This window comes from Bos taurus, chromosome 11 (assembly GCF_002263795.3).
Source record: "Bos taurus isolate L1 Dominette 01449 registration number 42190680 breed Hereford chromosome 11, ARS-UCD2.0, whole genome shotgun sequence".
NCBI classification, from domain to species: domain Eukaryota; kingdom Metazoa; phylum Chordata; class Mammalia; order Artiodactyla; family Bovidae; genus Bos; species Bos taurus.
The window spans coordinates 85,243,506-85,270,941 of NC_037338.1; the positions used below are offsets into that span (position 1 = coordinate 85,243,506).

General features: G+C 48.8%; 1 protein-coding gene across 4 annotated transcripts in view; it reads right to left on the bottom strand.

Annotated features, from left to right (window-relative positions):
- The window catches only part of TRIB2 (tribbles pseudokinase 2), a 29,533-nt gene extending 6,405 nt beyond the window's left edge, over positions 1-23,128 (bottom strand). Inside the window, exons 1-4 of one of the 4 annotated variants that reach the window (XM_024998358.2) lie at positions 23,029-23,128; positions 21,443-22,400; positions 16,364-16,656; positions 1,148-1,195 (exon numbers count right to left, since the gene is read on the bottom strand). In XM_024998358.2, the coding sequence (XP_024854126.1) occupies positions 1,148-1,195; positions 16,364-16,656; positions 21,443-21,712 (611 nt within the window). In that variant the 5' untranslated portion in view covers positions 21,713-22,400; positions 23,029-23,128. 4 annotated transcript variants of the gene reach the window in all.
- Positions 23,129-27,436: the final 4,308 nt, after the last annotated feature.

The window sequence follows — 27,436 nt, forward strand, 5'->3', positions numbered from 1 at the left end:
TTCCCGGTCACAACCCTAGATTCTGACTTTCTCCTTCACCCATCATCCCCACACCCCCTCCTACGGGCAGCAGTGACCCCACTTTCATCCTCATCCCTCTTCTAGAACCCTCCTCCACATCACAGACAAGACCCACGCCCAAGGTCTCCATCTTGTCAATTAACCCCTTTCCCGGAGTTCACGTCTCTCCTCCGACTCAAAAAAAGGGCTTGGAAGCCATGCAAACACCTCATGAATTTGAGTGCTATTAACATAGAAATAAAAAGGCACCCACGTGCTGCTGATTTCCGCTGCCCCTAGGCTGATCCACGGGCCACTTCATCCCCCTGCCTTCAGAGGCTGAGCCTCCAGCTGGGAGGGTCTGGAGCTGTGGTCACATGGGGTTCAGTGTGGCCTGTGGTGACACAGCCACAAGGAAGCCAGGCCAGTTCAAGGTCTTAAAGCCAGAGACCTGGGTTCGAATTTTGGCTTAGGCAAAAATACTAAGTACAAAATACCAAACACCGTCTATGCATTGAAGCGTGAGTGGGTATCTACATATATTTTCTCTTCAAAATATATAAAGTCAATTTCCAAGGCAAGAATTATTCTTCCTTTGCGTGGACACTGAACGTAATGCTCAGAGAGGGTAGGTCAGCTCCTCTGGCGGGAAGGCTAGCTAAAGGCCGAGTGCTCGCCTCTCGCTGAGCTGGGAGCTCAGGTCAGCCACCATCACGTTAGCAACTGGCGGAGGAAACCAAACCAGGCTGGCTGGGTCAGCGAGGGGCCTTCAAGGCGGGCAGCACGCATGCGCCCCAGGGTCAGGAAGCCGGCTTCTTCTGCGCAAGCGTGCAGGAATCCCCCAGGGGTAGGAAGAAGCCTAGGAAAGGATGGGGAGGAAATGCAGCAGTTCAGGCATTCTTCTGACCTTGCCTGCCTCTGGGAACATCCTGAACTTGTTTACATCACTCCCAGGCAAGGGTCGAGGCAAGAAGTCTGGATTACATCTATAAACAAGGACCTTCCGGGGTGCCCCCAGGTCGCGGGCCCGAGCTGGGCTAGAATTCCAACTCTGGTCCCCACCGATGCACGACACAACTGCAGGGCCCTTCAGAAAGTCTCTGGGGCTCGGCTTCCCCCACCCCTGGGCATGGGGGGCGGGCCTCACCCTCTCCTCTCAGGAATGTTGCGGGAAGGCTCGGCAGAGCGCCGGCACCTGTCAGAGTGAGAGGAAGTGAATGAAAACAGTCATTCAGCTTCTGAGGTCCCTTGATCAATCTGGGCTTTAGGAATTTCCAGGCAGAGAAATCGATTTTCATGAAACTCAGCAGGAACATCGGTGACGGTCTGAGTTATTCAAATGAAACCACGCACTGTAGATTCATACAAGTCATACCCATAGTCTCAGTTTTTGTGAAGATTGTAAATCAAACAGTGCAAGTACAGTATCTATCAAAGAACCTAGCACAGTAAATCTGCAAAAAATGGTGGAAACTCTAACTGACCTCCTTATAAGCTCTCCCCCTCCTTTCAGCCCCAAAACCTAGAGGGAAGATAGATGAATAAGCCACAGGCAGAATGAAATGGATGTGAATTCTGTGCCCCATTCCTTCCCAAGCCTTTGCACTTTTTTTTCCCTCTTGCCTAGAATGTTCTTCCCACAAATATGTGCCCAGCTCACTCCTGCTCACATTAGTCAGTACCAGGTTGATCAGAATGGGCTTCGTGGAGGTACAGTCTAGAGATGACACACAGAGAATACGGAGAATGGTAGATATCTGTGTGACCAAAGAGCTGCAAATGAGAGTGGTTATCTCCTGCAGCTTCTTGGAGGAGGGAGCCCTGAGTCACAGGCCCCAGGGAGGGTTGATCTGGCCAACAAGCTGCCATCTCTGTGTGCATTCAGCAACCTGTCCATGGTGTAGGCGGGAAAAGCCTGCTTTGCTTGCAACCTCTGAATGAACAAGGCTTACGGGGGGCAGCCTGTGTTGAAGGAGCAAGCCCAGCCCAGTATCAGGGCTACGTCCTCAGATGCTGAGCCAGGTGAGGAAGCCAGAACCAGCAGGGTGCATGAGGTTCCACGCCCCACCCCCATGGAGCAGCAGCACCAGCCTTGAAAGCTCTGACCCGATGTCCTACCCACACTCCCCGGAGGCTTGAGTGGCTCTCTCTGGGTCACTAAATCGACCTCAGCTTCAGTTTCTCTTCTATAAAATGAGAACCAGTCATGTGTGTGTGTGTGTGTGTGTGTGTGTATGCTCGGTCATGTCTCACTCTCTTGTGACCCCATGGACTGCAGCCCGCCAGGCTCCTCCGTCCGTGGAAGTGGGTTGCCACTTTCTCTTCCAGGGGATCTTCCCAACCCAGGGATCAAACCTGTGTCTCCTGAAGTGGCAGGTGAGTTCCTTACCACTGTGCCACCTGAGAAGCCCAAGAACCAATCATACATGGCCTGCAAAGGGCTCTTCCGGCTTCAGAATTCCTGATTTTATAACTTTCCTTTAACTCTTAAGCTATAGGGACTACAACCCTTCCTATCTAACATCCTGACACTAATCTAGTATTTATATACTAATAACAATAGCAACCACGAATTAAACAGCTACAAAACACTGAGATTATTTTTGGTCTACATGTTTATTTTTCATAACAAAACTGAAAGGCAAATATTATGATATGTGCTTACTTCCTAAAGATTAAGGAAACTGAGGCACAGAGAATGAAATGTTTTAGGTCACACATGGAATAACTGAAACAACTGAGCTCTGATCCACGTCACGAGGATTCTAATGCCAGTGCCCCTCCAAAAGACACCCTGGTGCCAATATCACAGATTTACTCAGTGTAAAGAGGACTAAGCATAGTAGAATTGATGCCTTCAAACTGTGGCATTGGAGAAGACTCTTGAGAGTCCCTTGGACAGCGAGGAGGTCCAACCAGTCAATCCTAAAGGAAATCAATCCTGAATATTCACTGGAAGGACTGATGCTAAAGCTGAAGCTCCAATACTCTGGCCACCTGATGGGAAGAACTGACTCATTGGAAAAGACCCTGATGCTGGGAAAGATTGAAGGCAGGAGGAGAAGGGGACAACACAGGACGAGATGGTTGGATGGCATCACTGACTCGATGGACATGAGTTTGAGCAAGCTCCAGGAGATGGTAAAGGACAGGGAAACGGCATGCTGCAGTCCATGGGGTCACAAGAGTCAGACCGAACAACAAAAGACAAAGTAATTTTTAAAGGAAGACCCTGGGTTTATGGAGACAGATATGGCCCCAGGTTTATTTAGCACTGGATCACATACAAAACCATTACAATGCACGATCTAAGTGCTCTAGCTCATGAAGTTGATGGTGGTGGCAGGACCTGCCCATTTATTAGATGGGAAGCTGAGGTACAAAACGCAGATGTGGCTTGTCCAAGACCACCTGGCTAGTGAGTGGCTGAGCTGGGTAGCTCAGATGGTAAAGCATCTGCCTACAGTGCAGGACACCCGGATTCGATCCCTGGGTCGGGAAGATCCCCTGGAGAAAGAAATCGGCAACCTACTCCAGTATTCTTGCCTGGAAATTCTTATGGATGGAGGAGTCTGGTGGGCTACAGTCCGTGGGTTCACAAAGAATCGGACACAACTGAGCGACTTCACTTCGCTTCACTTTTCAACCTCCATGTTCTGTGCTTCACCCAAAATATGAAAAAAAGGCATACACAAGCCAATCAGGCTTGGCTTTTAAACCCTGAACCCCACCCTGGGCTCCCAACAGGAAGAGATCAGGACAGGGTGGGCCAGGGTGGGGTCAGGCTGGGAGTTCAGCCAGATCAAGTGGGCTTGGCCTGGACGGGAAGTCCGGGGGCCTGAGGTCAGTGGAATCCAGAAGTCACCAAAGGCCATTCAGTGGGATGGGTCCAAACAGGAGAAGGATCAAGGGCGAAAGGTTAGCTGCAGCCAGGTCTGACCTTGCTCTGGCCGCTACTGCAAAGCTACCCTTGGCTGCCAGTCCAGGTGTCAGGCCAGGGTCTCAGCTGGAATTACTGCTGGGAGGCCAGAGGAAGGCTCCACCCACCCACCCACCAACCCACCCACCCCAGCAGCATGGGCTGCATTGTGCTAGCCTGGCAGGCACCACGGGGACTCCACAGGCCACTAAACTGCCCAATAAATCATCACTGCTCAGAGCCTCTGCTTCCTGTGTGTATGGATCTTTCCAGCAGTCACCTCTGAGCGCCACTGATGCCCCAGGTCCCGCTGACTCAGGGAACAGACCCAGCACTTTAGGTCGAGCTGCTCACAAATTAGCCAGAGAACAGCAGGCAAACAGTAAGGGAGCCACTCAGGGTTGGGTAAGAGAAGTCAAAGGGGAAGGGGACCCAGGGGAAGTCTGGTAAGTTCCAGAAAGCAGTATATCCTCTGATTGCCTTACAACACCATCCCACACTCTGCACTGGTTATACAGAGAAATGTGCAGTTGGAAAGATAAAGCCACCTGCTGAGAAACAGCACAGTTGAGAGGAGGAACCCAAGCCGACTCTAGCAGACAGTTGTTTTCACGGCACCGGCTACCCAGCCAGGATGCAAAAGCCCCTGAAACCTACATGCAGGTGCACGTCCGTGCCCGACTCATCAGGGCCATGGTGGGAACAGGGAAGCCAGTCCACCTCCAAGACTTTCCCGCAACCCCACCCCCGCCCTGCAGGAGGACCCCACACCGAGGCAGCCAGCCTTCCATTGTCATAAGAACAGCCAGGAACTCCAAGGGAGGTGGTGCAGCTGGGACTCCTCGTCGAAACTCTATCCACCTCTCACTGCTCTGCGCCAAGACCTGGATCCCTGAGGTTCCCTTGAACCCAAGTCAATCAACTGTGCCTCTCAGGAAAGCTTCCCAGGTGGCCATCTCACTCCACGCTGGACCGCACTGCCCCGTTTGCTCACCCAGCGCAGATCCTTCCAGGGAGAGCCAGGCACCCCTAGGTGCTGCTCCTGCCTTTTTTGCCCAGGATGATTCAGGGCCCAGAACATTCCTCTCCATGCCTCATTGGTGGGGCAGGGCAGGGTTCAGGCCAGTCCCTCCAACCCCTCCATCCCCACCCCCAGCAGCACTGGGCCACCCAGGTTGGGGGTTTCACTTGTGGCTTCCCCACGTGGTCTAGGCAGAGACTGAACAAATTCGGGGAGTCGGAAGTCTGAGTTCTGTTCTTGGTTGTGTCACTTACACCTTACAGAACTTTGGGGAAGGGCTTTCCCTTCCTGGTAAAGCCCCTTCCCCTCTTAGCCCTCCCTCTTAATTCTACGGCCTGGGTCGCGATTCAGCTTCAGCATCCTGAAGTCCACGTCCGTCCCCAGTCTGTCCTTCACACGCACATCCAGAATCACAACCTGACCTGTCCCTGCCCTGTCTAGAGAAAACCTTAAATGGCTCCTGCTGAGTTTCAGATCAAGTTCAAGGTCCCAGCCTGTCTGTGTGTGCTCATATCCAACTCTTTGCGAACCCATGAACTGTAGCCCACCAGGCTCCTCTGTCCATGGAATTCTCCAGCAAGAGTGGGTTGCCATTTCCTTCTCCAGGGGCTCTTCCTGACCCAGTGATCGAACCCAAGTCTCCCGCATTGGCAGGAGGACTCTCTACAACTGTGCCACCTGGAAAGTCCTCAAGGTCCCAGACGTGAGGCCGTGGCCCTAGACCCTCTTCACCTTCATCTCCAGCCCCACCTCACAATACCCTCCCCGAGCAGTCCCTCCTTACCCACTGCTGGCACTTTCTGGACCTTTCCCGTTCCCTCCTGCATCTCTCAGAACTACCCTGTGGGGAGCCCAGCTCCTCCCTAACGCAGTCCTCCTCTACAGCCCACTCCATTGTTGGAATATCCTCTTCCTGCTCCCAGATAGCTCTCTAATGCACAGCCTTCCTCTCAGATGTGGTGTTAAAAATAACCACTGCACTGTGTCTTCCATTAGGTGAGGACTCTCTGCTATTAAGTCTTGCATCCCCAGTACTGAGCACTGTAAGTAGTGCCATGACAGGTGCTTAATACACGTTTGCAAGATAGTGTGATCCCCATGTGTCCAACGCTCTCAGCTCCAACACGTCGTCTAGCACTCAGAGCATCTACGCATGACTCTGCTTAACAACTGCAATATCTAGAATCCAGAGAAATTTCAGAGAGACTGGATTCGTCTGTGGTTTACAGAAATTGCCAAGAGCATTGGCTAAGGGATGTTTGAAATGTGTTTCCATCCACTGTCTTCTACCATCAGTCTATTTAGGGGGGTTTTCTTATAATATTTATGACTCCAGGATATATGGGGCTAGTCATATTCCCACTGAGTCAACTGTCACACATTCACTAAGTATGTATAATGCTAAGTCCTAGGCTAGGTATGAGGGATGAAAAGATAAATGGACCCCAGCTTACAGTCCTGTAGAGGAACCTAAACCCACTCCATAAAGTGGAAGAGCAGGATGTACAAGGACTGCCTGTGAGGTTTGCTTAACTGGTAGCCGAGTCTACCTCTGCCAAGACCGCTCTGGGAAAACCGAGGACTGAGCTTCACTTAGACTCCAGTCAGCCAAGTCCTTGTGGGTTCACTTGTTGCCTAGCTGCATAAGAAAATTCCTTCTATGGGTCCAGTACAAGGGTGGCACTTTACCTGGCATTTAGCTTCTGTAGCTAACGTGGCATTTGAGAACGTAAGCTTGGGGGCCAAGTCTCTTTCTCTGGGTACCACCCCCAGATCTGCACTGATTGGCTGTACAACCCCAGGCCACAATTCCCTCATCTGTATAATGGTGATACACATAGCAGGACCTGAAATCAAATAGCTTGATTTAAATCAAATAACTTGATTTAAATACAGTAATTCTACCCCTCTAGGTCATCACAGAGGACCAGAATGGGCTTCCTGTGATATACAGAAGCTTCCTGCTAGTTATCTATTTTACAAGTATAGTGTATATTATGTCAATGTTACTCTCTCAATTTGTTCTACCCTCTCCTTCCCCCAGAGGGAGGGAGGCTCTGCAGGGAGGGGGTATATATATATATATGTATATATATATGTATATGTAAAACATTATGACTCATTTGAGTTGATGTATGGCAGATGCCACCACGGCACTGTAAAACAGTTATCTTCCAATAAAAAAAAAGTAAATACATAAATAATTATAGTAATTAATTTGGATAAAATTCGTTCATTTATGTGTTTTGGTTAGAACAGGGCCTGGTACATGGTGGATCCTAATTATTTCACTAAAATGTAAGTCCCGTGAGAGCAGGGCTTCTGTTCCATCCAATATTTCAGTATGTCCAGCACCTAGACTAGTGCCAGGCACATATAATGCCTTGTACTCCAAAAATATTTGTTGAACAAATAAACAAATCTCCAGCTTGTTGCAATATGAGGCTCAAAGCTACAGAGGATTATGGAGAGCAGTAATGACAGGTATCCTAAGTCCCTGAAGTATATCTGTGCTGGATACTCTAGGTTCATTATCCCCAGTCCATGTCAGAGAAGGCAAGCCAAGGGCAAAAGGCCAAATGGAGGAATCAAAAAAATCTCACCACTGCGCTCTCTGCTCCACTTGCTTGTGGTTCCCAATCTAGCCCGTCAGGTAATTTATTAAGCCCCAATACCCTAGCCAGAAACCCTGCTGAAGAATACCTACTATTTAGTCTATCTTTAAGCACAGAACCTTGAGGAAGTCCTCCCCTCTAATCATGACCTGAAGCCCTTCATAAATAAAAAGACACCTACCACAGACATAAATAATGGTGTCTTAAGTAAATGTCACTTTTGCATAAATCATTAATTCAAAATGGGAATGATGGGTTTATCTGTTACTTGACGTGGACCTTTGAAAACAGTTCTCTTTAAAAGGTGTCTACGATGATGAAAGAAAAAGTGTTAGTCGCTCAGTCGTGTCTGACTCTTTGTGACCATGGACTCTGTAGCCATGGTCCAGTCCAGCCTCCTCCATCCAAGGGATTCTCCAGGCAAGAATAGTGGAGTGGGTAGCCATTCCCTTCTCCAGGGGATCTTCCCAACCCAGGGATCGAACCCGGGTCTCCCACAATGCAGGCATATTCTTTACTATCTGAGCTACCAGGGAAGCCCATCTACAATGATACAACATTATAATTCAACTGTATTTCAATAAATAACAGTTTTTTTTAAAAGGTGTCTACAAGGGAGATTTGTAAGTCTCAGTCTTTCTGGGCTCCCACCCGGGCAATGACTGAGATGATCATTAAATGAATACATTCCCTGCCTCTCTCACTCTGACATGAGAATCCAATCTGAGCTGCTCCTGGTCCATAAAAGGAATTCTCATTCACTCAATGCCCACCAGGCTCTGGGAACAGTGCACAAGAGACAGCCTCCGACCTCGATGAGTTCCCTGGCTAGGAGATGAGGACAGTCTGGAGATGCTCATGGACAGTAAGAGGAGAGCAAGAAACACGCTGTAACAGATCCAAGTGTGAGCACTCCTGACACGTCCTGAGAAGAGTGAAAGGGGAGGAGCTTTCCCAAAGGATGGACAGTGCCTGATTACATCCAAGGGGTCAACATGAACAAGAGAATTCTAGGAGCTCCATCGCCTTTAAAGCAGAATGGCAATTCTCCTAAAATTCAACAAACCTACAACTCAATGGATGCGTGGGAGTACAAGCTCAGTCGTGTCCGACTCTTTTGCAATCCCATGGACTGTATCCCTCCAGGCTCCTCTGTCTGTGAAATTCTCCAGGCAAGAATATTGGAGTGGGCTGCCATTTCCTCCTCCAGGGGATCTTCCCAACCCACGGATCAAACCTGAGTTTCCTGCATTGCATGCAGATTCTTTACCACATGAGTCGTCAGGGAAGCCCACAACTTAATATATATTGCTATTAATGAAAGAAAGCAGAGTCTGGTCTCCAGGACTCCAATGCCTTGCCCTCTGTACTTTATTAGATATGGGAGTATCTCTGGAGCCAAGAAAAACCTTAAAGATCTAAAGGGAGAACTAATACACATACTAACATCTGCCTGGGGAAGGGAGCACTGACTTCGTCTGGTGTGGCAGGGAAGAGGCCTTCCCCCTGCAGGGAGGTGCAAGTCCCCCTGTGCCCCTGAAGAGGGCTTTTGTTCCAGGGAAATACTGCCCCTCATCCCCCAGGTTCTTACACAGGGTCCCAGTTCCCCTCCAGCAGAAGCAGGCACTGATCAGCTTCCACAAAGCAGAGGAAATGAGACCTGTGACGTCAAGAGATAAAGATCTTCAAACCAAAGAAGAAACATGTTCAGAAGCCGTCTCGTTCACATGGGGGTATTTCTGGGCAAAAAATGTCAACACCGAATTGTGGTTGGGGGCAGGGAACTGGGTTTGGGGAGGGAGGGTGGCAAGGAGCCCTGTTCCAAGGGACAGGCAAGATTAGGCTGGCAAACAGGGACTGTTGTAGGCACCATGTTCCCCCACCTCCCTACATGCTTCAGGGGGCCCCCCTGCAGCCACAGCTTGCAGCAGCTTAAAGTGCTCTTCAAGTTCTAGGTCAGCAGGCTGGCCCGCTGTCACCCAGAGGCCCAGACATGAATCAAGTCCAGGAGAGGTTAAGAGCAGCGGATGGCCAACTGTGCACCAAGCAACAGGTTCACTTTCGTTAATTCATTTCATTTCGCGAGCAAAGTCTTCCCGTTATGATGAGCCAATGGGGCAGAAGAGGTTAGGTAACTTGTCAACGTTAAACTGACGAAGAAGTGCAAGCGAAAAAGACTGGAATCCAGAGAGGGGTGGACTCCAGTGGAGCAATCAGCCTTGTCCCTTAGAGGCTGGGATTGAAATCCGGGGCCTCAAGGAGACCTGACCAGGAGACCCCTTTAATCCCAGAGCAGGATGAGAGGGGCTGGAGAACATGGGCACAGCCTCTGGGAGTTCTCAGATTAGAGGCTTCAGTCCTGCTCAGATTTTACTACATCACATTTACTACATTTACTACACACAGACCATCTCAGATTTTACTATAGGAACTGGGGATGCAAAGGGTGTGTCCAGGGTGAGTTCAGTTAGGGTAGGGCTTTAACTTCCTCAAAACACAGTGTGGCTAAGGCTCAGCCCTAAAGAAACATCCCGGCCCAGAGGAGAGGCAGCAAAACAGGGGTGGGAGCACCGTGGCCGGTCCAGGCCTGGAGGGGTGGAATCCGCCCTTCTCTCCCACCCTGCCGGTGCCCTTGTCCACCTTCCCTTTCTGACTGCTTGTGAACCGCTTAGCCCTTCTGAGCAGCAGGTTCCACACCACATGTACTTGACCTGTCAGTTGCCCTCCTAATAGGCATCCAGCGATTATAATTAAACAAAGGAGAGGGGAGGATATGGCTTAAATCTAACCTTTCTATCCCAAGGGATCAACCTTCAGGGACAAGGTTGCTACATTCTCCATTCTCTGGGAACTGCTCTCCCATAAAGTGAGTGAAAGTCGCTCAGTCATGTCCAACTCTTTGCGACCCCATGGACTATACAGTCCATGGAATTCTCCAGGTCAGAATACTGGAGTGGGTAGCCATTCCCTTCTCTGGAGGATCTTCCCAATCCAGGGGATTGAACCTAGGTCTCCTGGGTTCAATTGCAGGCAGAGCCCTAAAGAACTGCAGGCAGATTCTTTACCAGCTGAGCCACCAAGGAAACCCAAGAACACTGGAGTGGGTAGCCTATCCCTTCTCTATCGGATCTTCCCAAGCCAGGAATCAAACTGGGGTCTCCTGCATTGCAGGCGGATTCTTTACCAACTGAGCTACCAGGGAAGCTCTCCCATATGGGTATCATTTTATCAATGACTCTAAGTAGTTGGTGTGCTCAATCGTGTCTGACTCTTTGTGACCCCATGGACTGTAGCCCTCCAGGCTCCTCTGTCCATGGAATCTTCCAGGCAAGAATACTGGAGCAGGCTGCCGTTTCCCTCTCCAGCGGATCTTCCCAACCCAGGGACTGAACCCACATCTCTTACATCTCCTGCATTGGTAGGCAGGTTCTTTACCACTAGCGCCACCTGGGAAGCCCCATGGATGACTCCAGGACCAGCTACTGACTGTGAGCGCCTGCCCTGCCTGTGAGTCACAGGATCATCTAACTCTCATAACCACCCTCTAGGGATGCAACTATTATTTCTGCTTTGAGGGAAGTGCAGCACAGAAGTATGAAATGACTTAATCAGGTAGTTAACAAGTGGTAGACTCAGAATTTGAATCTAGTTCAAATAGAATAAACAGGACTTCCCTGGTGGTACAGTGTATAAAAATCTGCCTGCCAATGCAGAGGACATGGGTTCGATCCCTGGTCTGAGAATATTCCACATGCCAAGAAGCAACCAAGCTCAGCACCACAACTACCGAACCTGCATACTGCGATTACAGTAGCCATGAGCCTAGAGGCCATGCTCTGCAACAAGAGAAGCCACTGCAATGAGAAGCCCGTGCATTGCAAAAACAAACAAACAAAAGAGCAGCCCAGCAGCAACAAAGACCCAGCGCAGCCAATAAGTAAATAAAGTAACAGGAAACAAATAAAACAGGAGCAGAAGAATCTGAGGTGCAGCGGATTCAACCCAGAGGCAGAAGGCACCCTAGCATTAAGTCTTCATAGAATAGCAGGTGTCATCCATGTATAATGTGTGCAAAACCACTAGTAGGAAGCTGAACTTAAGGGTGATGACAGTTCTATTAAGCATGTTTTCATGGATGGCCACGGGCTTGAGAGTTACAGATGGTTTAGAATGGGAAATCTGTGCATAAGAAGTCAACCCAGAGTCAGGTCTCTCTCCGAACCACCTGTCGTTCACTCTTTGCGACCCCACGGACTGCAGCACGCGCCTTCCCTGTCCTTCACTATCTCCCGGAGTTTGCTCAAACTCGTGTTCATTGAGTCAGTGATGCCATTCAACCTCTCATCCTCTGTCATCCCCTTCTCCTCCTTCCCTCAATCTTTCCCAGCATCAGGGTCTTTTCCAATGAGTCGGCTGTTTGCATCAGCCAATTTCACTATGTAATGCTTTCCCCTTTGATCACTTTCAAGATCATCAAAGAACAAGAAGCACATCCTTGAGAGAGAGAGACTGATGGAGACGAGTGCAAAAGAGATGTCTGGTGACTTGAAGCTTAATAAAGCAGTGCTTCCTAAGGTCTCTTCTATGCAACCCCCACCCTGGGCACCACAGAACCAATGCCTTAATAATCAGAAAACAGATCCAGATTCCACTGTTTTAAGTTTTCAAAGTCTTTCAAATCAACGCATTGTTTCTCATACCTCCACGTTGTCATGAGAGGAGGAAATGTTCGTCCTATTGAAATACCTATTCATTAGGTCCTATTGATTGGGACCAAAAGCGAAGGTTGCAAGCAGCAAGGCCCAGAAGAGATCCCAGAGCCCCTGGATCCTGTCCCTCTCGGAAATACAGGCGTGGTCGCCATACAGCCACCATGCAGGCCAACGAAGAGACTACCATGAAACTCAGTGGCCCCTGGGAACTAGAACATCCTGAGTGACAAAACCAGCCTTACAGTCCAAAATAGAGAGGTTAAAGCCCAAACAAGATGAAAGAAGGCTGCTAAGCATTATTCATCTTTTACCAAAAGTTGATGGTTGGGTGATAATGAGAAAGGTCCTATTGCCTACTGATGAAAACATAGAAGATGTCCTTGAAAAGGAAAGCAACCTTCTCAAAGCAAATCCACTGGGGCCTCCCCGGGGATCAGGGCAGAGAAAGAGCTCTGGAAGGAAATGACAGGATTTCTAGGCTGCCTCCATCATCAGACTGACTGTGGGATCTTGAGCAAGGTCACCTATTGCTGTGCGGCCCATTGCCTCCCCTATGGCTGGGGCAAAGGGTTCTCCTTTCTCTACGGCCCCTTGAGGGGCAGGGCTGCTCTGACTCAGGTTCTCAGATACAGTGGCAACAGACGATGGCCAGCTTCTTACCTGCCACTTACACTGTCTTTTTCAGAAGGAAAATGCTCTTCAAAGTTAAAAAGGATTGAGCTTTTTTTAAAATTAATTTTTGTTGGAGTAGATTTGCTTTACAGTGTTGTGTTAGTTTCTGCTCTGCAGCAAAGTGAATCAGCTATACACATACACATATCCCCTCTTTGGAGTTCCTTTCCATTCAGAGTTCCATGTGCTATACAATGGCTCACATCAGTTATCTATTTTGTACATAGTATCAACAATGTATATACATATCAATCCCAATGGCTCAATTCATCCCCCTGCCCCCACCTCAGGACTGAACGTTGACACCACCTTTGAGCGTGACACCACCTGCTTCTGTGGTGTCCTAGCTTCACATTCACACCAGATACTTCTTTCTAGTTCTTTCTAGAAAGGGTCACACTCTTCTGCATAAGCCAAATGTAACTCCAGACCAAGCATCAGAGCCCTGCAGGGCTCATGTTAGAAGTTTCTTATGTGTGACCATTTCTTCCTCGGCCCCTGTGACATCAAGGACTCTGGCTTTGCCATCACATACGAATTATCTTACACATTTCCCCATAAAGGACAAGCCATCCTGGGGGAAAAGTTCACACCCTCAAACGTGAGGTCAGTGAAAGTGAAAGTTGCTGAGTCGTGTCCAACTCTTTGCAACCCCATGGACTATACAGTCCATGGAATTCTCCAGGCCAGAAGGCTGGAGTGGGTAGCCTTTCCCTTCTCCAGGGGATCTTCCCAACAGACTCAGCCCATATTTGCTTCCAGAAGAGCTGTGGGCTCTTGGACAAGCACCCTTACCTCTGGGGCTCTGCTCACTGATGGCAAAACGAACAGGTTGAAGTACAGAATCTCTAACGCCGACTTCTGCTCCCATAGCCTGTGACCCGGGAACGTCCAATCTACTCAGACCCACCGGACGCATCTATATCTACCCACGGCTGTGCTACGACCTGACGGGCTACCACCCCACATCCTAGCCAATATGCCCGCAATTCCTCTCTAAAGAGACACAATCAAAGATGATGCTTAAAAATGAGGATCCCCATGAGAGAGGGCATTGATTGTCCTGAATCCCTGTGGTGGCCAAATGAATTTCTTGAGAGTTGACTTAACAGAGAATGGGTCTTCTAACTTTGAGACTTCTCCAGCTACACTTCGGAGCCCTCATCTACCCAATGACACGCTAATACTCACCTCTCCAACCTGCAAAGAGAATTAAGTGTTGAAAGATAACCTTATAGTAGGCTCTTCCGTGTGTACGTGTTCAGTCGCTCAGTGGTGTCCAACTCTTTGCGACCCCACGGACTGTAGCCCGCCAGATTCCTTTGTCCAGGGGATTTCCCAGGCATGAATACTGGAGTGGGTTGCCATTTCCTCCTCCAGGGGATCTTCTTGACCCATGGATCGAACCTGTGTCTCTCGTGTCTCCTGCATTGAAGGTGGATTCTTTACCACTGAGCCACCATGGAAGGTTCTTAAATAGGTCACTAAATAATATCTCTTATTTTTTAGTTAGTTATTAGATCTTCAAGGAAGATAGAACACTGAAGGGCAAAAAGGATATCTCTGTCAGTATCTTGCTGGAGTCAGGTGTATATCTTTCAGTCAGGTGTATATGAGAATATTCAAAGTGGCACATACTTGAGTGTTTGAACTCAGGAAGACCTTAGAGCCAGTGCAACAGAGTCAGGACAAGAAAAGGATGAGGAACTTGAGGCCAAGGGGAAGGGACCAATCTAAGGTCACAGAGAGGAGAAAGGGCAAAAATAGGATGAGGACCTGGGTCTCCAGGATCCAAGGGCAGATGGAGGTAAGCAGAAAGAGAAAGAGAACCATGACTGCCACACTCTAGATCTTCAAATAGTGCCCCCACCTTCTTTAGCTTGTTAATGAAGGTAAAAGCCATCCACTGTCAGAGACCAGGATTTTAATCACCACAGAGGCCCATGGTACTCCCTTATGGGTAAAAATATGGAACAATAACCAACTTCTGTGGGTCTGGGAAATCCAGTGGCCCTCTGCACTTTGTCTACTCTGCTGGATTATAAATGCTCGTGAAATTATTCCATTCGGACTAAGTAACCACAGGCCCTTTGACCTGGGCTAATCCCCAAATGCTTCCCAGACGTTTACTGCCAGATTATCTCGGACCACAAAGATAGAAAAGCCAGAGCACACATCACTAGATCTCCCTCATTTGGATACCATCAGGCTTCCATAAGCAATCACCTAAAAACATCACAGGCCACTGGGATAGATGGGCTAATCTAACTGGAGGATGGAAAGGTTTGACAGCAAATCTGTACCAGACGCATAAAAGGTACTTGCAGAATGTTTGCTGGGCCAGTGAATGAATGATGCACACTAGCTTTGTAGTCAGATGGTCCTGAATAGGACTGTGACAATGGAACCTTCATTTCACTAAACACTTTGCTAATAGGAGACAGGAAAGCCCAAGGCAGTCACAAGAATTCCATGACATCACGTATGTAGAGCCCCTGCAGTAATTCTTGGAATAGTCAGCAATGAATATGCATCAGTTGCTTCCACTCCTCTAAAAAAGCACATTATTAAAAAGAAAAAAAAAAAGAAACTTGAAAGAGGTTTTACAATCAAAGTCAGCTGGAGCAGAAAGCAGGGTCCCAATGGGGGTCTGCTAAACATGATGTAATGACTTAATGGAAGGACCATGAATGAAGCCCAGATGCCCAGCCTCCTGTCCAGCTGTCTCTTAAAACAACCAAGACTTTCATATAGCCAGGCACGTGCCCAGGCAGGTTCCTCACCTGGAACGCCGGTCCCTCCCATATCACCTACAACACATTCAGCTTGGCTCCAAATTCACCTCTCCTATAAAAACTTTCCTGACTCTTCAAGTCCTTGTTAGAACTGACACCCCAGACCCCAGTTCCCATCTGACCCAGCACATACCTGTATGTGGGCCAGTAACACTTCCTTTATTAGGTCATTGACTAGCTAATGCATCTTGATATTCACAGTCCTGAGACTTGTGATTCAAACTTAGGAACAGACTTAGAGAGTATCTCTTGAATGAATGAATGATAAACAACTGATGCCAGGCATGGACACTACCAAAGGCAGAATTTTCAAAAGTTTGCCTTATTCACGCTGAAAGTGCCACAGAGGCTGGCAGCCACCTTCAGAGTTCATGACACCAAAACAAAATTAATTACGGGATCACAGAATATCCTGGCACTTGTGAGCCTCTGATAACCATCTCTTAGAGGAGCAGCAAACCGCTTCTCAGGGGCACTTAAAAGACTGCAGTATTTCTCCCTTTGTCCTTCCACAGTCCCTCCTCCTCACCTAGACGACAGGCAGCCCAAGAATGTCCATTCCAACCTCTCCGCAAGCTGCTCTGAGCAGCCTGGCATAGCACAAGGGCCTGGACAGGAAGGAGACTCACCTTTCTTCGTCCTTAAAGATGAATTTCCGAAGCTTGAGGTCCCGGAGCACCAGCCCCCCGTCGTGGCAGTGGGCCACGGCCGAGGCGATCTGGTAGAAGAGCCTGGCCGCCTCCTCCTCCCTCAGCTTCTTGCAGGTGCGGACGAAGGAATGCATGTCCCCATAGCTCCGCTCAAAGAACACATAGGCTTTGGTCTCCCCCAGGATAATTTCGGTGATTTGGTTGATGTTGCTGTGGGCAGACAGGCAAAAGCAGGGGGCCAGGGACTCCTGGTAGCAGCTGATATCAAACACCTAGGGCAGGATGAACAATATCAAGAGTCAGAGATGCCTCCTATACAACCAGATCACAGAATGCGGATGAGTCCCGTAGACACGGGTGGAACTTGAACCCCTGACTGGCCCTGCCTCCCAGCTGTGCAGCATTGAATAAGTCCCTTGACCTCTCTGAGCCTCCAAATCCTCATGTGCAAAAGGGCAAGTGATTGACTCACAGTGTTGGGAGGATTATATGGGAAAATGAAGGTCAGAATGCTTACCAAGATGCAATGCAATACACAAATCGTAAGTTTTGTTATGTTTTTCTCTCTATCCTAATGGCCTCTGTTTATAGAAAAATTAAGGCAAAATTTGAGACATCCCAAGCTGCACAGACAACACCTTATTTACCTTCAAAGAAACAAAAAAAAGCATCCATACACCAACACAACACAGCTCTAGCAACCATATATAAAATATTTTTTGCTACAGAATTGGATTGTATAGCAGTATACAACATAATAGCAATTAATAGATTAAATGTGTAGACTGAAGGTTACATAATTCACTACCTTCATCTCACAGATGTGGAAATCGAGGTTCGGATAACAAGTCGAATCAAGCCCCCAGCGGCAGAGCTAAGAAAGGACACAGTCCTTCTGATTAAGAAAGCAGCCACGCTCCTTTCTCTCTTCCCTCCACACATATCTAGCTCAATGAATCAGTTATGCAATGATTTTCTATGAATCAAAATGAGCCTGTGAAATGCCACCTCATTGTGGGGTTATTTCGAAAGCAAATCCACCCTCAATACTTTTTGGGAACAGATCTAATAAGAATTAACACTACAGAGATTTTTCTCAGGTTAAAAAAAAAAAACAAACGTTTTTATTCATTTCAAGACCTCCACTAAATCAGGGATACAAATCTCTGGGTTTGGAATGTGGCTTTCCTATCTGCCCGGGGAATGTGGCTATGATGAGTCTATTCCGTGTCTGCAAGAGTGAGGGGCGGGTGTGGGTGTTCCTTGCTGGGAAGCATGGAGAGCCAACACTGCTCTAACAGCAATACGCTGAATGTTAACAGTTCACCATCATTTAGCTTCTTCAGTCTCTTTTTCATTAGTTAGAACACACTCTCCTCGATCATCATTTTGTGGTGTGTGGTGGGGGGATGATAAACGCTGGCCTAGAAACCATCTAATTTGAGAATATAATCCTGGCTTGGCCACCGATAATCTGGAGGAGGTGGATAAAGCGTTCAGGATCACTCGGCTGCCCTCCTTTTCATAAACTGAAGACACTGATTGGAAACACTGTTGACCTCTATGGGTCCGGACCCTACCTGAGAATCTGATAAAAGCTCTGGCCCCTCTTAGCTGACGATGCCCATTTTCAAAAGCATGTACAATAATAATAGATTTGTCTTAAGGGGACTTACAGGCTTTCTATAACCCAGCCAGGGACATAGGCTGCTATTTAAGAATCCCTGAGTGAAGCCTCTTCATTTCAAAAAACAAAACCCCCAAATCTGTGAGTCAAACGGCCCCGTAAGAACCTCGGGAGGGCTGGTGCGAACGCGATCAAGGAAGCAAAGTAACATTGTGAATGAACCATAATGAGGCATCTCAGGAAAGCAGCGCAGCTGCTGCCACTATAACCTAGAATTTAAGAATGAATACTTCCGTGTCCCCAGAGACCACAAATCACACCCTGATACTGTCAAATGATGACCTGCCAGCAGTGACCTCAGAGGTCCGTTCAATTAGGCATCTGAAATGCTTGAGTCAACTTTAACACCCAGACTGCAGAAACCCAGGAAAGCCTCAGAAATTTCCCAGAGTAATAAAGGCTTTGCAGTGACTAATGTAAACATTGCGTTATATAAGGAGGACGCTGGGATCTGAAGCACCAGGCTGCAGGCTCTGTAGCCGATGCTCATGGGGTAATGATTATTTATATTTCCTGCTTTGAGTTGCATTTTTAAAAAAATAAAAGGTGATGTTTTTTTTTTTGCTCAGTACCCTTAGTCTATTATCCTGTCCCACTGAAAACTGAATGAACATTAAAAGTCAAACATATTCATGGCACCTTCAAAATGTAGCCATACCCTTTGTAGGAGAGACCAAATTCCAAGATGGTGGACATAGTATGCAAAATAAAGCAAGTACTTATGTTTTCCCAAATGGGTAGGAACCAAACTTTTATTACTAGCTGTAACAGGCATTTATGAGCTTGGATTGGTATTTAAACCATCACCTTCAAGTGCAAAATCAAGCCATAAGCCTCAGTGCCAGCCTCTTTTAAATGTTTAATTTAGATCCTTGGTTATATAATGTGACAGATCAGATAAGGCAGTGAGATTAGGCCATCATTCATAGTATTTGCAAAAAAAAAAAAAGTGCCCATTTTGCCAAGATAGTAATTATGTCAATCTGCACAGTGACTACAAGCATTTCCATGAAAACGATAAGCTAAGGACACCCTAAAGTCCCCTTCTTTCATCTGCCTAGCTTAACACAGACACAGGAAGACAATAAACAGGCATGATTATTTTGGTTAAATGATGCTCCAGTCTCTCTCTCTCCCAAAATAATGTCCTATAGAATTCCACAGAGTTCCTGTGAGTGGCATCTTTGCACTGGATCTATTGTTATAAAGACTTTTTTCCTGGGTCAACACAAAGCTAGGAGACAGGAACTCTACATTCTAAGATGTCAAAAGGAACTGGATTCAATGTGTAGACTTCACTGAGCCTGCAGTAAGCCAAGAGTCCACAGTGTATCTATGAGGGTAGTTCATAGAAGCAGCCTTATAAAAACCACTTGGAGCTTCCTAGGATATATACAACTATACAACTATGCTTGCATAAAAAGTCACCCACATCACCTCTGGTGAAAAGGCAGGCAAACAGAGCTGCTGTGTCTTAAAGGGATGACCTCTGTCAAGCAGAACAATGATACTGCACTTAAATCCACTTGCAGCAGCACAGTAATTGGTGAGGGGCTGATTCAATCTTTGCAATAACTAAACCAGCAGATTAAGTACAGTTTCAGGCCAGAGAGCAAGTCTACAAATGACACTGTAAGGTCAGTCTAAAGTGAAATATGTCTTGAAAAAATCTGAAGGGAGAAAGAAACAGCAGGGGCCAGAGTCACCTCTGTCTTTAAACAAAGAAATAACAGGGCAAGATGTTCCTGCAGAATTTGGCGGCAGACTCCTTTTACTTAAAAGCATCTCCAGCCTTTGAAAAATATTAAAATGCTCTACTGAAGTTGAGTAAAAGGAGTGAAAACACACTGCTGGGTGATTGTGCATATTTCATATGACAGTGGCAGCTCTGTGGAATTCATTCATTTCAGAGGATGACTACCCTATTGTACAACGTTGTAGGTCTTCTGAGAATTCAACCCAGCTCTGAATAGCTTACTGAATTTTGGTTAACTGGGAATAGCTGCTCTGAGTCTCAATAACTTGGAGAAGGTGCAAAACACCAAATGCTCAGTCCAAGCAGAGAGCAGTATTTAAAGAGTCTCTGATTTCCCCCTGAGGTCTCAACTGAACAACAGCACAACAGACTGGAGACCCTCCACGAAACCCATTTTTCACAATGAAATACTCCAGTCCCCTGTGAAAGAAAGCAAGTTCACAAAGCAGCCTACGGTTGATGGTAAAAGTGTGATGCATTATGTGTAGCAGTTATGCAGAGTGCCCGTTTCAAACGGGGGGGGGGTGTCCCCACTTCTAACTATCTCCTTAACCCCTCCCCAAACAAAACCAACACTGAGCTAAGCTAAAATTAAGTGACAATGAATTCTTTATCTATGTCCCATTCCTGGGTAGCCTGCTCTACCATCTTCATATATATATATATATTTTTTGCAACTATTCCCCTGCTCATCCCCTTGTCTTGGAGCCCTGTGAACGCACACAAAGACACAGAGACACCAACCAGTTCAGGGTCAAAGACGAAAAGGAAGCTGAAGTACCCATCTCTGTATGAGCACTGTGAATCCCCGAGGCTCCAAATGCTGGCCTCTAAACCCTACAGGCAAAGGTGTATGTTGGGCGGGTTGGGGGGTAGGTAGTGGGGGCAAATGGGGGGGGGGGGGGGCGGTTCAGGCACGGAAAGCTGGAGATGAGAAGAAACGGAGACAAGAGAAAAAGACCCAAAGGATTCACAATTTCCAACACCCAGAGGTGCGCTGGTGGCTTTGATTTCCGCCCCCAACCTTCCTTTCAAGGCTCCAGGCAGAAGGAGGCTCTTTGTAAACTCCTTCCCCACGCTGGGCCCCTGGGCTCAGCCAGAGAAGACACCTTTGTGCGTCTCTTTCAAAGGGCACCTACGGGACAAAGGTTCCACACCTGCACGCTGCCGAGAACAATGGCTGCAAAGGAAGCGAGGCATCAGCGCCTAGAAATTAGCGGGGGGGATTCCCTCCTCGGTGCTGGAAGAGGAGGGGGCTGGACCCAGGGAGAAATCCCCGGGCCGCGGGACCCAGCGTAATGGAGGGGCTCCACGAGCCGAAGGGACCACGCATGGCCGTGGCCCCCGCTCAGTCCCGCCGCCTTCTCCGCGGCGGGCTCTCCCCAGAACGCCCCCGCCGCAGCCCGCCCCATTGTCTGCAACGCTCTAAAAACTTCGCGACTAGTCGAATGCGAACAAATAAATTCAGAACCCCATTTAACGAGCCCACGGATAATTAACCAGGCGAATCTCCCTCCCCCGGACCGCAGGGCTCGGTAACCTCCCGCCCCCTCCCAAAGGCCGGGGCATCTTTTCAAAAGACAAAACAGCCAAAAGCAAACCCCGGGCTCTTTACCTTGCACACCAGCTCCTCTCCACTGTGCAGATGCACGGCCCGAAAAACGTGGTCTCCCTCCAGGGGTTCCAACAATAAGTATTTCCCAATGCAAGAAACGCAATGCGACAAGTTCGGAGTCTCAGGCGGGCTCGGGGAGCCGAGGTTCGGGCTGAAACTCTGGCTGGGTTCGGCGGACCTTATAGACGACAACTCCTCGAAATCCTGGGTTTTGTTCCGCGATCTCCCATATCTTGCTATTGTGATGGGGGTAGACCTGTGTATGTTCATGAGTGTGGGGATCGCACTCGACAAACAAAAAAAAACCGCTGGAGAGATGAGTCGCGGGCGAGTGCGGCTGCAGGCGCCTCCGTGCCACGGATGTTAAAAGGGATCGAGAGGGGAGGGACGGGAAGGGGGCTACGTGGAGAAAGAGTTAGAAGCCCCCCAAAAGGGAGACGCCGGGCACCTCGTCTGCTCCGAGCCCGACTCCCGGGGGGTCCTCGGTCGGCGGCAACTCGGGTCCTTTTGTTACCCCCAAAGCCGCCAGCGATTTGCAGAATCTTCGCACTTTTAGTTTCTCTCTCTCTCGCTCCTTTTCCAACGTGGATCTGGACTTGTAACCGGATTGCTAAGGTGGGGAGCTGCAGCCCTGGGGCTCCCAAAGCAGTCCCCACGCAGGCTTCCGAAGCAGACGGGGCGGAGGAGCCTCGCTGTAGTTTGTGCAGTCTTCGGGGAGCGCACACGGCCGCCGCTTGGTCTCGGCGCGTTAGAAACCAAACAAAAAGAAAAAGGAAACAAGCCCGGGTACCGGCTCGCGCCGCACCGCAGACTGAATCCGCGCTGCACCCCCTTTTTTGGTGGAAAGGGTGGGGGGCGTGGAAGGCGGGGGGGGGGGGGGAGGTTGCCGGAGAGGGTCCGGAGAGGGTAATTACCTACGTTTAAACTGTAGATGGCGTCTGAGGCTTTTCCAAGATCGCTAGAGCTCTCCAAAATTTAAACAAACAGACAAAAAGAAAAAAAAAAAAAAATAGCAAGGGAGCATTTAACTTAGAGCGGTCAGCGCTGCCAACAAAAGATTGCAAAAGCCGGTCATGGAGTTGCGGGCCGGGCGCAGGTACGCGACAAAGCCCAGGGCTTGGCCGGCCGGGCGGAGGTCAGCACCGGCTCATGCCGTCGCCGCTCCCTCGCGCTCTGGATCGGCCTCCGGAGAAAGCGAGAAGTGCGCGCAGGGAGGACGAGGGTAGATCAATGGTCTCCGGTGTCCCCGACACGAGCTTCCGGGGGTCCTCCCGGCGCAGGAAAGGGATGCACCCCCAGCCCAGTCAACCCACGCCGTCTCCTGTCTCGCTCTTTTCACTGGATCGCGCCTTGGAATAATTTGCCACCGCTCCGTCACCCCCTACCCTCAACCAAAACTGCCTGGCGGGGTTGTTTTGGAGAAAATTGACGGCTTCTCTTCTTCTTTGATTTTTGTTCTTCCCCGCACCCGGAGGTAAGAGAAACGTGTATTGGAAATGGAAGGGGACGGCCGACGGTGCCCGAGGCCAATCCCCGAGCTCAGCACGCCCGCATCTCTCGGCGAGGCGGTATTAATAGTTACTTACGTGGCCGGGGATCTCTGCGCGAGCGGGGCTGTGTGTGTGCGCGCGCGCGCCTCGCTCGCGCTCGGTCTCCCCATTCAATGTCACCGACACATTTCCACTGAGCCTCCGCCCCCCTTCCCCCCCACCACCACCCGGCGGCACCGGCGACTGGCTGAGCGCAGCGTCGGCCCCGCCCCGCCCCCGCCCCGGGGCCCCCCCTCATTGAGCCGGAGGCCCATCAATCAGCCTCGCCGCTGCCAGTCCTCGGGCAGCTCCCCGCGCCCGCAGGCGGCTGCCACTGCCATTGCAGCTCCTGGCTCCGGGCGCGGGCGCTCGCCTTCCCCCTGCCCCCCCAGGATGGCTCAGCCCGGGTGAGGTAAACAAAGTACTTTATCCAACCGGGGCCCGGAGCAGGGGAGGTAGCGCACCCAACCAGGGAGGGACGGTCCCGGCGCCGCCACCGGCTGACTGCGCGCCCTGCTGCAGGCGGCGGGGCGACTCCTGCCCCACCACCAAGTCCCCTAAGAAGCTCCATCAGTGACGAGTGGACTTCCTAACTCGTTCATCTTCCCGGGCGCTCCTCCCCAGCAAGCTGGGCATCCTCTGAGCGTCCGGACACTGCTGCTCACATAGCTCTTGTCCTTGGAAGATGTGCTTGCCATGCGGGGTGCCGCACCGAGTTTCAAAAATCAGTTTCATTATCTTTTTCCAACACTCTCCTCCCCATATAAAAAGGAACGGATTACTTGCTTTTAGTTGGTGTCCTCCTCAACCCTCCACCTACCATCAAGGCTTTTAGTATTTTTCTGCCTGCCGAATACCAGCTCAAAGACATCTTTTAACTCAGACCGCAGGTAATCACTAATTCTTCCGCTCCCAAGACATGCCCAGAGGGTTTTGGCCCAGGCAAACAATGCTGGCGCACACCTCCTGCTAAGCGTGGGGCTCCTTCAGTCCGAGTCCCTTTCTCTTGTTCTCTTTATGCTTCCTCCCTCAACACACGTGGACCACAGAGGCACTGGGCACTGGGAATCAGGTGAGGGCTACAGGTTCACTCCAGTTATTCCCAATTTCCGCAAGAGGTGCCAGTCCTTTGATTTAGGCTAGAATTTGGACAGAGGCCTGGACTGCCAGGCCTTAACCTAATGTATCCTGGTAAACCAAGCAATCTGATTGGGGACCAGAAAAAAAAAAAAAAAAAAGCCCAAGGGACTGAGAAAGGGGAGTTTAGAATACTCTGAACTTTTATACGCACCTATGCATATTTTCCGGAGAAGGCAATGGCACCCCACTCCAGTACTCTTACCTGGAAAATCCCATGGACGGAGGAGCCTGGAAGGCTGCAGTGCACGGGGTCATTGAGGGTCGGACTCCACTGAGCGACTTCACTTTCACTTTTCGCTTTCATGCATTGGAGAAGGAAATGGCAACCCACTCCAGTGTTCTTGCCTGGAGAATCCCAGGGACGGGGGAGCCTGGTGGGCTACCGTCTATGGGGTCGCACAGAGTCGGACACGACTGAGCAGGCACATGCATATTTTCTAGTCTGGGAGGAAAAGCGGACTATATCATGTATTGCCCATGGTAGGACACTTTCTAAAAAAATATTTATTTACTTGGCTGTGTCCGGTCTTAGTTGTGGCACCATGTGGGATCTTAGTCCTTCCCACCCACCCAACCAGGGATCCATTCCCCCCACCCATCCCCTGCGTTGGAAGGCAGATTCTTAACCACTGGACCACCAGGGAAGTCCTTGGTAGGACACTTTTGAGTCAAAAAAAGAGGGCTCTGTAGGATTATGCCCACATATTTGCAGTTTATGATTATGCACAAACTCCAGAGATAAGCCATTCCTGGGAGGCTGGCAGAAGAGATCACAGACTGTATGACAGGCCACCACAGGGCCACTGGGTTTGAAAAAAGGGTCAAGAAAGTGCTCCCATGTCTCCCGACTCCCTCTCGCCAACTGACTTCTGGCAGACCTTCCTGGCACTCAGTCCCTCACCCTAGGGCGACTTGTGTGTTCCCCCAGGCCGTCACCACGAGTGGTGAGCAGGATCCATTCATGAATCTCGGCCCATCGAGGGTCCTCTGCTGGTGCTCATCTCGGGAACAGTCCTCTGTTCCTCCGCTGAGGAGTCAGAAAGAAAGGCACCAGCCTCCCTTGTCAGTGGCCACCAACATGCTTTATAACTAGGAGTTTAGGAGACCCTGTTCCAGGCCTGTCTGGGCCTCTGATTTCCAATGAAAATTGAGTCAAGACATTTTTTTTTCTCCTCCCTGACTACCCCTTTTTTCAGCTGTAAAATGAGAAGCCTAACAACCGTCCAGCTCAGCTCACGTGACTGCTTTAGAATTATATTTTTCAATTCCAGGAAATCTATGGTGGTTTACTATAAGCCCAGCCTAGGATGGGTGTTAAGGATCCAAATATGAGTAAGATTTAGTCTCTGCCACCCAGGAGCTCAGAGTCCAGCTTCAGAGAAATACTTGGAAATACATCGTTTCATTGTATAACAGTATGGCTATTAGATATCAAGGCATCCACTTTTCCTGGGCTTCAGGGAGTTTTCCAGAAAAAATTATTTTTTTTCGCCTTGAATTTATCCAAAGCAAATATTTAATTGAAACCTACTATGCACCAGATGGACAAGGCAATGGCACCCCACTCCAGTACTCTTGCCTGGAAAATCCCATGGATGGAGGAGCCTGGTAGGCTGCAGTCCATGGGGTCGCTAAGAGTTGAACAAGACTCAGTGACTTCACTTTGACTTTTCATTTTCATGCATTGGAGATGGAAATGGCAACCCACTCCAGTGTTCTTGCCTGGAGAATCCCAGGGATGGGGGAGCCTGGTGGCTGCCGTCTATGGGGTCACACAGAGTCGGACACGACTGAAGTGACTTAGCATAGCATAGCATAGCATGCACCAGATACTGAGTTTCGAGATACAATGATTTTAAAGAATTTATTTCCTATCCTCATGGATCTTGAAAAAGTTCTATGAGTCATACAATAAGATAAATAAGAGATTGTCATTGGCATTTCTGGTGGAGAGAAAGAATGTACAGAAGCAAAGAAGTGGGATGTTCTGAAATTTCTAGTGACTCTCCACAGCTTTGGTACTGGCAGCTTAGGAGCAGTGGCCAGGCATGTGGCAAAGTGAACTGGGATTAGAATGAGAAGGGACAGACAGACCAGCCAAAGTAGAAGAGATGTAGAGTGAATGCGACCATTAAACGGGGAATTGACATGGTTGATTGGGGTTCTAGAAAGATCATAGTGGACGTCATATGAAGTAAATATCAGTGGGCTTCCAAGGAAAGAGAAAGCCCTGTCACCTGGAGAGACTGAGAAAGTGGTCAACACAGTGGTACATCACAGATGCTGTGAGCTTCCCTGGTAGCTCAGCTGATAAAGACTTCGCCTGCAATTCAGCAGACCCTTGTTGGATTCCTGGGTTGGGAAGATGAACCAGAGAAGGGAGAGGCCACCCACTCCACTGTTCTTGCCTGGAGAATCCCATGGACAGAGGAACCTAGCAAGCTACAGTCCATGGGCTCACAGAGAGTCAGACATGACTGAGTGACTTAAGCACAGCACAGCAATGGATTCTATGCATGATTGATGGTACATTCATGACTTCTGATGAAATTATATGGTGGCCACAGTCCTGCCCATTCTTAAAGGCCAAATTCATGATCTTTGGAAACTACTGTAGTGCAGGATAAATTACATAATTTATACCTAGTGCCTTAAATCTTTTTATCCGAATTCACAGTAATTCTTCTTAGATTGGAAAAAAAAAAAAACATGTAATAGGAAGATCTTTGTGGGAATCTTCATTCATTCACTTTTTAGGTATATGACCTTAGATGAATTTGAAATACTTCAATTATAAAATGGGTTTCCCCGGTGGCTCAGTGGTAAAGAATCTACCTGCGATGCAGGAGATGGAAGTTTGATCCCTCAGTGGGGACGATCTCTTGGAGAAGGAAATGGCAACCCACTCCAGTATTCTTGTCCATGGGAAATCCCATGGACAGAGAAACCTGGCAGGCTGCGGTCCCTGGGGTTGCAAAGAGTCACAACTTAGCGACTGAACAGCAGCACATAAGGCAACTAGCATAATGTCTTGCATATTTGTCATTATTTGAATATGTCCGTAGAAAACAATTCAACATGCAATGATAATAATAATAATAATAATAGACAAAATGCCTAAAATATCTATAAAATGCATAGGAGTTGTTAAAGTAACAGTTGTAGGTATGCTGCTGCTGCTGCTAAGTCGCTTCAGTCATGTCCGACTCTGTGTGACCCCATAGACGGTGGCCCACCAGGCTCCTCTGCCCATGAGATAGGGTTGTAGGTATGGTTAAATACAAATTATGTAGCTATGATAAAAGATGATATGGCAATTAAACTA